The sequence below is a fragment of the Balaenoptera ricei genome, chromosome 18 (genome assembly GCF_028023285.1).
Source record: "Balaenoptera ricei isolate mBalRic1 chromosome 18, mBalRic1.hap2, whole genome shotgun sequence".
Taxonomy (NCBI): Eukaryota; Metazoa; Chordata; class Mammalia; order Artiodactyla; family Balaenopteridae; genus Balaenoptera; species Balaenoptera ricei.
The window spans coordinates 33,680,775-33,694,276 of NC_082656.1; the positions used below are offsets into that span (position 1 = coordinate 33,680,775).

At 41.6% G+C, this 13,502-nt stretch overlaps 1 protein-coding gene across 1 annotated transcript in view; it reads left to right on the forward strand.

The window, feature by feature from the left end:
* The first annotated feature begins 916 nt into the window (after positions 1-916).
* The window catches only part of TDRD3 (tudor domain containing 3), a 223,882-nt gene continuing 211,296 nt past the window's right edge, over positions 917-13,502 (forward strand). The window contains exon 1 of the mRNA XM_059902581.1: positions 917-1,590. Coding sequence (XP_059758564.1) covers positions 1,550-1,590 — 41 coding nt within the window. The 5' untranslated portion in view covers positions 917-1,549. The remainder of the gene's footprint in view (positions 1,591-13,502) is intronic.

The following is a 13,502-nucleotide window of genomic DNA, read 5'->3' on the forward strand; positions in this document are numbered from 1 at the left end:
AAATACACATGTAGTATATCAATGGACTAAACATTGTATACTACTACAAAATGTAGGGACAAGGATATAGTTATTTCTGATTTTAAAAGTGCTTGGAAACATGTTTCATTAAAATCAGTATCTAAGCAACGTGCTTGGACACACATTTCAGTAGCATCACGGCTAAGCAAAGCATCGTGAAAAAAATTTGCATTAAGGAATTTAACTCCACCCAGTGTAATTATCCTCTTCCTTCTGTAACTGTCAGTTTCCTCCCCAGTCCCAGGAGCGACTCTGCCCACTTCCACAGTCTCTGCTCTAAATCCACGTTGGTGATAATGAAACAGATGAGGCAGCCCCGCTATAGGGTTGAAGGTTTTAACAGTCTTCCCAAGTGACTTGGCACGTGGGACCAGAGCCACTCGATTGAATGTTTCTCCCCAGCAGCCACAAGACTGGAAAACCGTGGCGGGTGGAGCAAACTCTCAGGGAGCGTCTCCCGGGCCCAGCGCCCCTTCCGCCTGTTCCTCCGATTGGCTGGCGTGAGTCTCGGCCGCCCAATCGCGTTGGAGTGTCTCCTGCGTTACTCGGCGGCGCCGCCGCGCAGGCCCACTCGGAAGCCGCCTCTACGCTTCAGTCCCCCGGAGAGCTAGAGAAGGGCACCGGGAAGCGGCGGGTGGGAACTGGGCGTGGCAGTGCCCGTGCCAATATCAGAGGGCCGTGCCGGGACCTGGACGGGCCCAGTGGGAGAGCTACAGGAAAAACTAGCACCGACAGAACTCCCCGATTTTCCCATATCCCTTAAGTGCAGGTTTTCCCTGGGTTGACCCGTTCACTTTTATTGTAGTGTGGGACCTGAACAGTCCGATTTAGCTGTGGGGAGTCGGAAAAAATCCGATTATATTTCTTTTCTTTGTATCCGGGCAGATCGAAAAAGGGAGCAAATGGAGCGAATTTTCATAAGAAAGTAAACTTTTCTCCTGTGTGGAGTGGACTGGGAACACCCTTCCTTTGACTTTCCCTGTACGAAATGTGGCCTTATTAGTGCTTAACTGGAAGCGCTTTTCCGCCACCGCCCGAGCGTCTCAGCTCTAGCGCTGTCCTGCCCTCTCGGAGGTGGCCGCCTGTGGGCGCTGGAAACGCGGCCTTACTTTCTGCTGTACAAAGAACCGCCCCACTAGTTTCCACGGTGTGCAACTCAGAAAAGTGACCCCGAACGAAAAGCAACCGGCCTTCGGCGGAGAGGCCGTGCCGTGCTCTTTACCGACAAACTTGACCCGACCTGCAGGCCTCTGCCTGTCCTACGCGGATCGCTGCTGTCGGCGCGCCACAGCCTCACAGCCTCACGCCAGGCCGGCCCCTGCGGCCGCTCGGAAAACGCGGCGAGCGGAACCCGCACGCGGAAGCGCCGGGCGCACTGAGCATGCCCAGTTGCAGAGCCGACCAGAGGAGTTTTTTTCTTTTCTTTTTTCTTTTTCTTTTTCTTTTTTTTTTTTTTTTGGTCTCAAGCAGCAGGCCTTCTCCCCACCCCCACCCGAGCCCCCCACCACCCCCGGCCTAAGCAGCTACCATGGCCGAGGTCCCCGGCGCGGTGTTGTCCCAGGCGGGTTGGTAAGTGGCGAGTCCCATCGGCCGCGGGCGCGGGCCGGGCCGGAGTAGGGTTGGGGTTGGGGCGGTGGGGTGCGTGTCGGGGTAGGCGGAGGCCGCCGCCCGCCCCCGGTCTCTCCCCGGGCCCTCCGGGCCGGCTCCGCCCCCGGCGCCACGCGGAGCCGAGCGAGTTCCCCAGCTGCCCTCGGCGTGGCGGCGCGGCCTGGGCCCCGGGAGGCGGGCGGCGCGCCGGGGAGAGGCCGGGGGCCGCGGGCAGGGCGGCGGGGCGGGCGGCGACGCAGGCCCGAGCCGAGCCGCGCGGGCGGACCCTCAGCGCCACCGCGCCGCTCCGGGGGTTGTTGCCGCGGCTGGACGAGGGGAGGCGAGGGCTGGAGAACGGAGTGCGGCGGAGAGGGACGAGCGCGGCCGGAGCCCGCGGGCCCGCGGGAAGTTGAGGGCAGAGCACAGCCCGGGTTGTTGCCGGCCGCGTCTCCGTCCTCCTTATTCCAAAGTACAGGACGGAGCAGGGGAAAGCCGCTCTCTGCGGCAGACACACAACTTCTGAAGCTGAGAATGACCACATTAACTCGTGTGGATGCTCCGTAGAACTTTTCTTGAAAGGATGACGGTGTTCGGATTTTTAAAGACATGTTAAGATTTTAGGATCTGAAAACAATAAAAAAATTATGCGAATTAAGCAGTTTCTGCAACTTCGGCCATTAGGGTTGTAAACATCCAGTTTAATTTACTAACGCTTTAACAGGCCTGCATGGGCACAGTCTGGGATGAAGGGTGGGAAGGAGGTTGAAAAAGATTTGCCCCTGCTCTCTGGAAGTTCACTATCTTAGCGAAAAGAGGGGAAGGAGGCATTAAAACAACAAACACAAAAACGGGAAATTGTGGTAAACTGTACAGAGGTGCAGGCAAATGTGGTATGGAATTGGAGAGGAAGGAGAGTTAATTTCCTAGAGAAGTGGGCTTTGGGAGATGGTGAGGAAAAGGCTTTGTAGATACAGAGCCGCTGGAGATGAGGCACAGAGGTAGGAAAGTGCCTATTGGTTTGCAGAATTGATACTAGATCCCTATGGTTCCTGGAAGTAGAAGGGTGTCCAATGAAGATTAAGACCTTAAAAGTTTGTGGCCAGGATATGGAGCCTACAAGTACCTAAAGGATGGATTTGATTTTGTGAATTAAATTTTTGATTAGAGGGCTGTAACACCTGTGTTTTGAAGACGCTGTTCCTGGCTCTACTGGCACCTCATTTTACAGGTGAAGAGATTGAGGCACAAAATTGTTAAGTAACTTTCCAAAAAAAATGACATAACTGGAAAGTGGTGGAGTTGAATGGTGAGCACAGAGGGGCTGGTTCCAGCTCTGGTGCTTTTAACTGTTACTGTTCTGACAGTTTTTGCTTAGAACACTCTTGGCATAACAAACTGTAGCGTTAAAAACTCCTTTTTCAGTTTTATTTTTGTTCTTCTAACTGGAATTTCTACATTCAGTTTCTTTACCTCACAACGCTGTCTTGAAAAATCTTGGATCACTCTTTCTGAGTTTTTCCCCATTCTTCGTTTGATTAAGCCTTAGTTCTTCAAACTAGTTGTATGAATTCGTTTACAGTCTTTTACTGCTTTCCAACATGATCCCACCTGTGTTAGAAAGGCCAGTCTCAATATTTTGATTCCAAACACATACTAAATTGTTCTTTGGACTCTAAGATCCTTAAGGGTGGGTAAACTGCATCTTATGTTTCTGTATATCTGTAATGCCAGGGAGCTCACTACCTTGTAGGTTCTTTTTTTTTTTTTTTGAATTTTTGAATTTTATTTAATTTATTTTTTTATACAGCAGGTTCTTATTAGTTATCCATTTTATACATATTAGTGTATATATGTCAATCCCAATCTCCCAATTCATCCCACCACCGCACCCCCGCCCCTGCCACTTTCCCCCTTGGTGTCCATACATTTGTTCTCTACATCTGTGTCTCTATTTCTGTCCTGCAAACCAGTCCATCTGTACCATTTTTCTAGGTTCCACATATATGCATTAATATACGATATTTGTTTTTCTCTTTCTGACTTATTTCATTCTGTATGACAGTCTCTAGATCCATCCACGTACCTGCAAATGACCCAGTTTCGTTCCTTTTTATGGCTGAGTAATATTCCATTGTATATATGTACCACATCTTTATCCATTCATCTGTCCATGGGCATTTAGATTCTTTCCATGGCCTAACTATTGTAAATAGTGCTGCAGTGAACATTGGGGTGCATGTGTCTTTTTGAATTATGGTTTTCTCTGGGTATATGCCCAGTAGTGGGATTGCTGGGTCATATGGTAATTCTATTTTTAGTTTTTTAAGGAACCTCCATACTGTTCTCCATAGTGGCTGTATCAATTTACATTCCCACCAACAGTGCAAGAGGGTTCCCTTTTCTTCACATCCTCTCCAGAATTTGTTGTTTGTAGATTTTCGGATGATGACCATTCTAACTGGTGTGAGGTGATACCTCATTGTAGTTTTGATTTGCATTTCTCTAATAATTAGTGATGTTGAGCAGCTTTTCATGTGCCTCTTGGCCATCTGTATGTCTTCTTTGGAGAAAGGTGTATTTAGGTTTTCTGCCCATTTTTGGATTGGGTTCTTTGTTTTTTTAATATTGAGCTGCAGGTGCTGTTTATATGTTTTGGAGATTAATCCTTTGTCCATTGATTCCTTTGCAAATATTTTCTGCCATTCTGAGGGTTGTCTTTTCGTCTGGTTTGTAGTTTGCTTTGCAAAAGCTTTGAAGTTTCATTAGGTCCCATTTGTTTATTTTTGTTTTTATTTCCATTACTCTAGGAGGTGGATCAAAAAAGATCTTGCTGTGATTTATGTCAAAGACTGTTCTGCCTAAGTTTTCCTCTAAGAGCTTTATAGTGTTCAGTCTTACATTTAGGTCTGTAATCCATTTTGAGTTTATTTTTATGTATGGTGTTAGGGAGTGTTCTGATTTCATTCTTTTACATGTAGCTGTCCAGTTTTCCCAGCACCACTTATTGAAGAGACTGTCTTTTCTCCATTGTATATCCTTGCCTCCTTTGTCATAGATTAGTTGACCATAGGTGAGTGAGTTTATCTCTGGGCTTTCTATCCTGTTCCATTGATCTATATTTCTGTTTTTCTGCCAGTACCATATTGTCTTGATTACTGTAGGTTTGTAGTACAGTCTGAAGTCAGGGAGTCTTGATTCCTCCAGCTCTGTTTTTTTTCCATAAGACTGCTTTGGCTATTCAGGGTCATTTGTGTCTCCATACAAATTTTAAGGTGTTTTTGTTCTAGTTCTGTAAAAAATGCCATTGGTAATTTGATAGGGATTGCATTGAATCTGTAGATTGTTTTGGGTAGTATAGTCATTTTCACACTATTGATTCTTCCAATCCAGGAACATGGTATATCTCTTCATCTGTTGGTATCACCTTTAATTTCTTTCATCACAGTCTTTTTTTTTTTTTTTGAAAGGGGTCTGGAAGGAAGCCACCTGTTTGTTGATGATGGTTACTTGCAGGGAGGCTCTGGGAGCTGGGCAGGGGAGGTAATGGTGCAGGGGACTTCATGTTCTGTTCTGGATTGTCTGAATCTTTTTTTTTTTTTTTAATTTTTATTTATTTATTTATGGCTGTGTTGGGTCTTCGTTTCTGTGCGAGGGCTTTCTCTAGTTGCGGCAAGCGGGGGCCACTCTTCATCATGGTGCGCGGGCCTCTCACTATCGCGGCCTCTCTTGTTGTGGAGCACAGGCTCCAGACGCGCAGGCTCAGTAATTGTGGCTCACGGGCCTAGTTGCTGCGCGGCATGTGGGATCTTCCCAGACCAGGGCTCGAACCCGTGTCCCCTGCATTGGCAGGCAGATTCTCAACCACTGCGCCACCAGGGAAGCCCTCATCACTGTCTTATAGTTTTCTGCATACAGGTCTTTTGTCTCCCTAGGTAGGTTTATTCCTAGGTATTTTATTCTTTTTGTTGCAATGGTAAATAGGAGTGTTTCCTAAATTTCTCTTTCAGATTTTTCATCATTAGTGTATAGGAATGCAAGAGATTTCTGTGCATTAATTTTGTATCCTGCAACTTTACCAGATTCATTGATTAGCCCTAGTAGTTTTCTGGTGGCATGTTTAGGATTCTCTATGTATAGTATTATGTCATCTGCAAACAGTGACAGTTTTACTTCTTTTCCAATTTGTATTCTTTTTATTTATTTTTCTGCTCTGATTGCTGTGGCTAGGACTTCCAAAACTATGTTGAATAATAGTCGCGAGAGTGGACATCCTTGTCTTGTTCCTGATCTTAGAGAAAATGGTTTCAGTTTTTCACCATTGAGAATGATGTTTGCTGTGGGTTTGTCGTATGTGGCCTTTATTATGTTGAGGTAGGTTCCCTCTGTGCCCACTTTCTGGAGAGTTTTTATCATAAATGGGTGTTGAATTTTGTCAAAAGCTTTCTCTGCATCTATTGAGATGATCATATGGTTTTTATTCTTCAGTTTGTTAATATGGTGTATCACATGGATTGATTTGCGTATATTGAAGAATCCTTGCATCCCTGGGTTAAATCCCACTTGATCATGGTGTTGTATGATCCTTTTAATGTGTTGTTGGATTCTGTTTGCTAGTATTTTGTTGAGGATTTTTACATCTATATTCATCAGTGATATTGGTCTGTAATTTTCTTTTTTTTTTAGTATCTTTGTCTGGTTTTGGTATCAGGGTGATGGTGGCCTCATAGAATGAGTTTGGGGGTGTTCCTTCCTCTGCAATTTTTTGGAAGAGTTTGAGAAGGACGGGTTTAACTCTTCTCTAAATGTTTGATAGAATTCACCTGTGAAGCCATCTGGTCCTGGACTTTTCTTCGTTGGAAGATTTTTAATCACAGTTTCAATTTCATTACTTGTGATTGGTCTGTTCATAATTTCTTTTTCTTCATGGTTCAGTCTTGGAAGTTTATACCTTTCTAAGAATTTGTCCATTTCTTCCAGGTTGTCCATTTTATTGGCAAAGAGTTGCTTGTAGTAGTCTCTTAGGATGCTTTGTATTTCTGCAGTGTCCATTGTAACTTCTTTTTCATTTTTAATTTTATTGATTTGAGTCCTCTCCCTCTTTTTCTTAATGAGTCTGGCTAATGGTTTATCAATTTTGGTTATCTTCTCAAAGAACCAGCTTTTAGTTTTATTGATCTTTGCTGTTGTTTTCTTTGTTTCTATTTCATTTATTTCTGCTCTGATCTTCATGATTTCTTTCATTCTACTAATTTTGGGTTTTGTTTGTCCTTTCTCTAGTTCCTTTAGGTGTAAGGTTAGGTTGCTTATTTGAAATTTTTCTTGTTTCTTGAGGTAGGCTTGTATAGCTATAAACTTCCGTCTTAGATCTGCTTTTGCTGCATCCAGTAGGTTTTGGATCGTCGTGTTTTCATTGTCATTTGTCTCTAGGTATTTTTTTATTTCCTCTTTGATTTCTTCAGTGATCTTTTGGTTATTTAGTAACGTATTGTTTAGCCTCCATGTGTTTTTGTTTTTTACGTTTTTTTCCCCTGTAATTGATTTCTAATCTCATAGCATTATGGTCAGAAAAGAAGATGCTTGATATGATTTCAGTTCTCTTAAATTTACTGAGGCTTGATTTCTGACCCAAGATGTGATCTGTCCTGGAGAATGTTCCGTGTGCACTTGAGAAGAAAGTGTAGTCTGTTGTTTTTGGATGGAATGTCCTATAAATATCAATTAAATCTATCTGGTCTATTGTGTCATTTAAAGTTTCTGTTTCCTTATTCGTTTTCTGTTTGGATGATCTGTCCATTGGTGTAAGTGAGGTGTTACAGTTCCCCACTATTATTGTGTTACTGTCCATTTCTTCTTTTACAGCTGTTAGCAGTTGCCTTATGTACTGAGCTGCTCCTATGTCGGGTGCATATGTATTTACAATTGTTATATCTTCTTCTTGGATTGATCCCTTGATCATTATGTAGTGTCCTTCCTTGTCTCTTGTAACATTCTTTATTTTTAAGTCTATTTTATCTGATATGAGTATTGCTACTCCAGCTTTCTTTTGATTTCCATTTGCATGGAATATATTTTTCCATCCCCTCAGTTTCAGTCTGTATGTGTCCCTGGGTCTGAAGTGGGTCTTTTGTGGACAGCATATATATGGATCTTGTTTTTGTACCCATTCAACGAACCTGTGTCTTTTGGTTGGAGCATTTAATCCGTTTATGTTTAAGATAATTATCGACATGTATGTTCCTATTACCATTTTTTAATTGTTATGGGTTTGTGTTTTGTAGGTCCTTTTCTTCTCTTGTGTTTCCCACTTAGAGAAGTTCCTTTAGCATTTGTTGTAGAGCTGATTTGGTGGTGCTGAATTCTCTTAGCTTTTGCTTGTCTGTAATGCTTTTGGTTTCTCTGTTGGATCTGACTGAGATCCTTGCCGGGTCGAGTAATCTTGGTTGTAGGTTCTTCCCTTTCATCAGTTTAAATATATCCTGCCACTCCCTTCTGGCTTGTAGAGTTTCTTCTGAGAAATCAGCTGTTAACCTTATGGGGAGTTGCCTTGTATGTTATTTGTCATTTTTCCCTTGCTGCTTTCAATAATTTTTCTTTGTCTTTAATTTTTGCCAATTTGATTACTATGTGTCTTGGCATGTTTCTCCTTGGGTTTATCCTGTATGGGACTCGCTGTGCTTCCTGGACTTGGGTGGCTATTTCCTTTCCCATGTTAGGGAAGTTTTGGAGTATAATCTGTTGAAATATTTTCTTGGGTCATTTCTCTCTCTCTTCTCCTTCTGGGACTCCTATAATGCGAATGTTGTTGTGTTTAATGTTGTCCCAGAGGTCTCTTAGGGTGTCTTCATTTCTTTTCATTCTTTTTTCTTTTTTCTGTTCCATGGCAGTGAATTCCACCATTCTGTCTTCCAGGTCACTTACCCGTTGTTCTGCCTCAGGTATTCTACTGTTGATTCCTTGTAGTGTATTTTTCAGTTCAGTTGTGTTGTTCATCTTTGTTTGCTCTTTAATTCTTCTAGTTCTTTACTAAACATTTCTTGCATCTTCTCGATCTTTGTCTCCATTCGTTTTCCGAGGTCCTGGATCATCTTCACTTATCATTACTCTGAATTATTTTTCTGGAAGGTTGCTTATCTCCACCTTATTTAGTTGTTTTTCTGGGGTTGTATCTTGTTCTTTCATCTGGTATATAGCCCTCTGCTTTTTCATCTTGTCTGTCTTTCTGTGAATGTGGTTTTTTTTCCCACAGGCTGCAGGATTGTAGTTCTTCTTGCTTCTGCTGTCTGTTCTCTGGTTGATGAGGCTACCTAAGAGGCTTGTGCAGGTTTCCTGATGGGAGGGACTGGTGGTGGGTAGAGCTAGGTGTTGCTCTGGTGGGCAGAGCTCAGTAAAACTTTAATCTGCTTGTCTGCTGATGGGTGGGGCTGGGTTCCCTCCCTGTTGGTGGTTTTGCCTGAGGTGACCCAACACTGGAGCCTACCTGGGCTCTTTGGTGGGGCTAATGGCGGACCCTGGGAGGGCTCACGCCAAGGGGTACTTCCCAGAACTTCTGCTGCCAGTGTCCTTGTCCTCACGGTGAGCCACAGCCACCCCCTGCCTCTGCAGGAGATCCTCCAGCACTAGCAGGAGGTCTGGTTCAGTCTCCTATGGGGTCACTGCTCCTTCACCTGGGTCCCGATGTGCACACTACTTTGTGTGTGCCCTCCAAGAGTGGAGTCTCCTTTTCCCCCCATCTTGTCGAAGTCCTGCAATCAAATCCCGCTAGCCTTCAAAGTCTGATTCTCTAGGAATTCCTCCTCCTGTTGCTGGACCCCCAGGTTGGGAAGACTGATGTGGGGCTCAGAACCTTCACTCTAGTGGGTCGACTTCTGTGGTATAAGTGTTCTCCAGTTCGTGAGTCACCCACCCAGCAGTTATGGGATTTAACTTTATTGTGATTGTGACCCTCCTACCGTCTCATTGTGCCTTCTCCTTTGTCTTTGTATGTCCGGTATCTTTTTTGGTGAGTTCCAGTGTCTTCCTGTCAATGATTGTTCAGCAGTTAGTTGTGATTCCGGTGCTCTCGCAAGAGGTTGTGAGTGCACGTCCTTCTACTCCGCCATCTTGAACCAATCTCCTACCTTGTATATTCTTAATAAAGTCTGATACAAATTGACCTTGGATGCCCCGTGCTCCTGCCAGTCAGAATTCTCTAACCAGGGTCTCTACCTGAGCTTAGTGTTCTTCCTGTCTTTGTTATTTTGTTATAAATCCTCAGCAATGTTACATTTTGACATTTGCCACTTTGTGTTGGAATTTATTTGTTTACATGTTTCTTACTCCAGACTGTTCTTTTTGTGTGGCAGGGACTCATAAAGGCAGGAAGAACCTGTGGGGCTAACAAGACTATATATCTACAAGTTTGGGAGTAATTCCTGATGAGTCTTGAACCCACTAGACTTGTGAAGAAAACAAGAGGATGTCCTAGTCTTATCGGTGACTTGTATTAGATCTTATATTTAAGTAGATATTTATTATGTTAACATACAGAATCTCAAAGGTGTATGCAGAGAAGAGTACTGGAAGGAGAATTTTTGACCATAGAGCAGCTTTGACCCACTCATTCCAGTTCTGACATCCTGGTTTTGACTCTTGGGATTCTCTTTTATTGTCACTGACAAAATCATTTTTCTTAGTACTTAGTACTCACTTAATTACTTGAAGGACCTCAAAAGAAATAGATGCTAAAGCACTTAAACTATTATTGTCTGTTCTGTCAGCTTCACCTAAAATAGCAGGTTAGGGAAATATTTAGTGCTGAAAAGCTTATGTTTATGAAAATGTGATCTTCATGGGGTGCAAATGATCTGTATAGACTGATCTATATTCTAGTTTATGTTATTTTTTGAGCTCATTATTTTCTTTTAAGTCTTTAATCTTCATTATAACCCCCACAAAAATCTATATATTAAAATGTAACTCTCAATAGTAGCCACCTTGGAAGACTTTACAATAATGTTTTTCCTTAGTAGCCAGTAGCACAGAAGGTGTTAGATTTGCTGATCTGAACTGAAAAGTTCTAGAAACTTTTCCAGTATAGTGATTATGTTTAAATATTGCAGAAAATTGTACATTGGTCCTTTGTAATGCTTACTTATGTGTATGGAATAACTACTTAGAGAAGATATTTGATTCTAGATTTGTCTGCATAACAGATTTACTTCACTCTTTGCCTTTTGTTTTTTCTCTTGAGATTTCCTTAAGGGTGAATTTTGTACTTCTACTAACCTTTTGGATTTTTTTTTTTCAAGCCTTTCAGAACTTTTTTTAATAGAAACATATTAAGGAAACATAATCAGCTGTGTTTAATTTTGAAAAAGTTTTTTTTTTTTTTTTTTTTAATAGAATTAGTGATTGTATAGCTTAACTCCCTCAGTGTGCAAATAAGGAAGCTGAAACACTGGTATCAACAGTTTACTCAGAGATACAAGCAGCAGAACCATGAATACAGTCCAAATGTCTGGAATAAAGATTCAGTACTGATTTCCACCGAGTCCTGGTGACCATGTTTAATTTAAATTGTTGGTCAAATAAAACACATTTGAAAATTGGAAATTGAAAATTGGATTAAAGCATTTTTTGTGATGTGTAAATTTCCTTTCATGCTTATACTGAAGAGTGATGCAGTTGGAATCAAAGAAACCTTTACCTTTTGGTGGTTCACCTAATTGCTGATTAGGCTTATCTAAAAATCTGTTTAATTCTGTATTTTTTGAAGTCTTAAGAATATCTGAAAAAATAAGGCACTATGTTGCATGTATTTGCCTTACCCAGCAGTTTTGAGTTGAAGACACCGTAAGGAAGCATTCGAAGTAGTGTGTTTCCATTTTATTCTGAAAGAACATATTTTCTTAGAAACCCTGGGTTTCTAACATCCGAAGTTTAACTTGGTTGTGCTTTGAGGTGGGTGTTTTTTTGTTTTTGTTTTTGTGGGTAGGGCGGAGTTGGAGGGGGAAGAGAGGGTGAACACAAAGGTCTGCTTCTTATCTTGTCCCCCTTGAATTTCACCTTCCCTTTTGGAGTTCTCTCTCCTTGATTACTGGTACTACCACCATACTGATATCCTCTGGCCCAAGTGTATACCAAACTTCATTCCCTTGGTTTCACCTTTGAACAGCTAAGAAAGGCTACAAGTATAAATGTCTTTATCAAAACACTAGTAGAGGAGAATATTTATTTATGGGATAAATAGAGAAAAACAGATGCACAATGGCAGCATAGATGATAAAGTGATGGTTCTCTTGTCTTGAGGAGCATGCCCTGTTATTCCACATATTGCCTTGAGATAGCTGCTCCAGAGAGGTGAGACAACTTCAGGACATTTTGCTGGAATTTCTAATTCTTAGCTCTTGACCTGTCCACAGATGGAGAGCTGTTTTTTACATCCCGTCACCTAGAAACTTCCTCCAAAACACATCAAGACCAAGAAAGTCAAATTCCTGTTCTGTAGCCACCCCTGCACTTTTCTTGTTTGTTTGTTTTTTTCTGAGAAGCACACCAATTCCCCAGGAGATTGCTGGTAAATGAGCTCAATCTTCAAGTGAGAAACGCTCTCTGTAGCATCATAAATATAACTATACCTTTATATAATATACTGTTGGTAATAGTCATGCGTAAGAGTTTATGCAAAGGGTATCAGAAGTTCTGTTCCCTCATATTATTCCAGCATAACTCTTAGGCATAAGTGTATTTGTAAAGAATTTTGGTAGTTGTTTATAAGGTTATGTGCTAAGTGCAGGATTCTTTTATTTTCTAGAATTATAAAATACTTCATCATTACCACTTTGATATACATGTATTCTTGGTACTCTCGTTTGGAAAGGATCAGAAACATTAAGACACTCTTTAGGTGAAACAGAATAATAGACTGTGCTGAAGAACACTAGAAGAAACCAGCTGCTTTATATTTGGTTTTTGGGAGAGCTTATTGGAGACATCTTTCCATTTTGAAATATTTCATGTTTTTTTAATGAGCATTTGTTATTGTATCTTTGGTTTATGTTGTTTGTGAAATTATAATGTTCAAATGTAATAAATGTTGTTGACCTTCTGTCTCAAAATATGTTACATATTACATGGTTGCTTCTGTTGATATTGTAAAATGTCATTAATACACAAAAATGACTGTGTATTCTGTTAAACTGTGCAAGTTTTCAGGTTCGAAGGTGCTACTTGCAGTATTTTTTTTGGTGAATAACCTATAAATCTAGTTTTAACTGCCTGTCTTTGACTGCCTCAAGCATAAAGGGGGTATAAAAAGAAATTTGCTACCTCAGCAAGTTGAAAATAATTTTCTCCTCATACAGCAGCATTTGCTAAATCAAGTAAAAATTGCATAGTAACATTTCAATAGCCATAGAAATATAACTATATATATATATTTTGACTTATGCTTTCTTCTTTTGACAAAACAACAATATTGGCATTTTGTCTTATCATGTTAAGTCCCATGTATCTAGAAATTCTGACTTTTTGAAAGGTATAGAATCTGGAACTAGCTGAAGAACACTTTATCTCCGTATAATTTTTAGAAGAAGCAGACTGCACTTTCAGAAATGCAAAATTTTTCTTGTAAAAGTTGAGAAAACATTGTGAAGTCATAGAATGACAAAGAAAAGCAGAGAGATAGCAGGAAATGTGTGGTGATAAAGTAATAAAGTGAGTCAAAGATACTCATAGCAGAAGCACATTGTGATGTAGAGAAAGAGGAAAGAACCACATTGTGCTCTGGGGCTGGACAGAGCCTACGTGTACCTTAGTACTGTAACCTCTGCATGTTTCACACCCCTGCTCGATGGGTGTGAGTCTGTGTGCAAATGTGAGTGCTTCTCACTCATTTTACAGTTTTACAGCCTTTA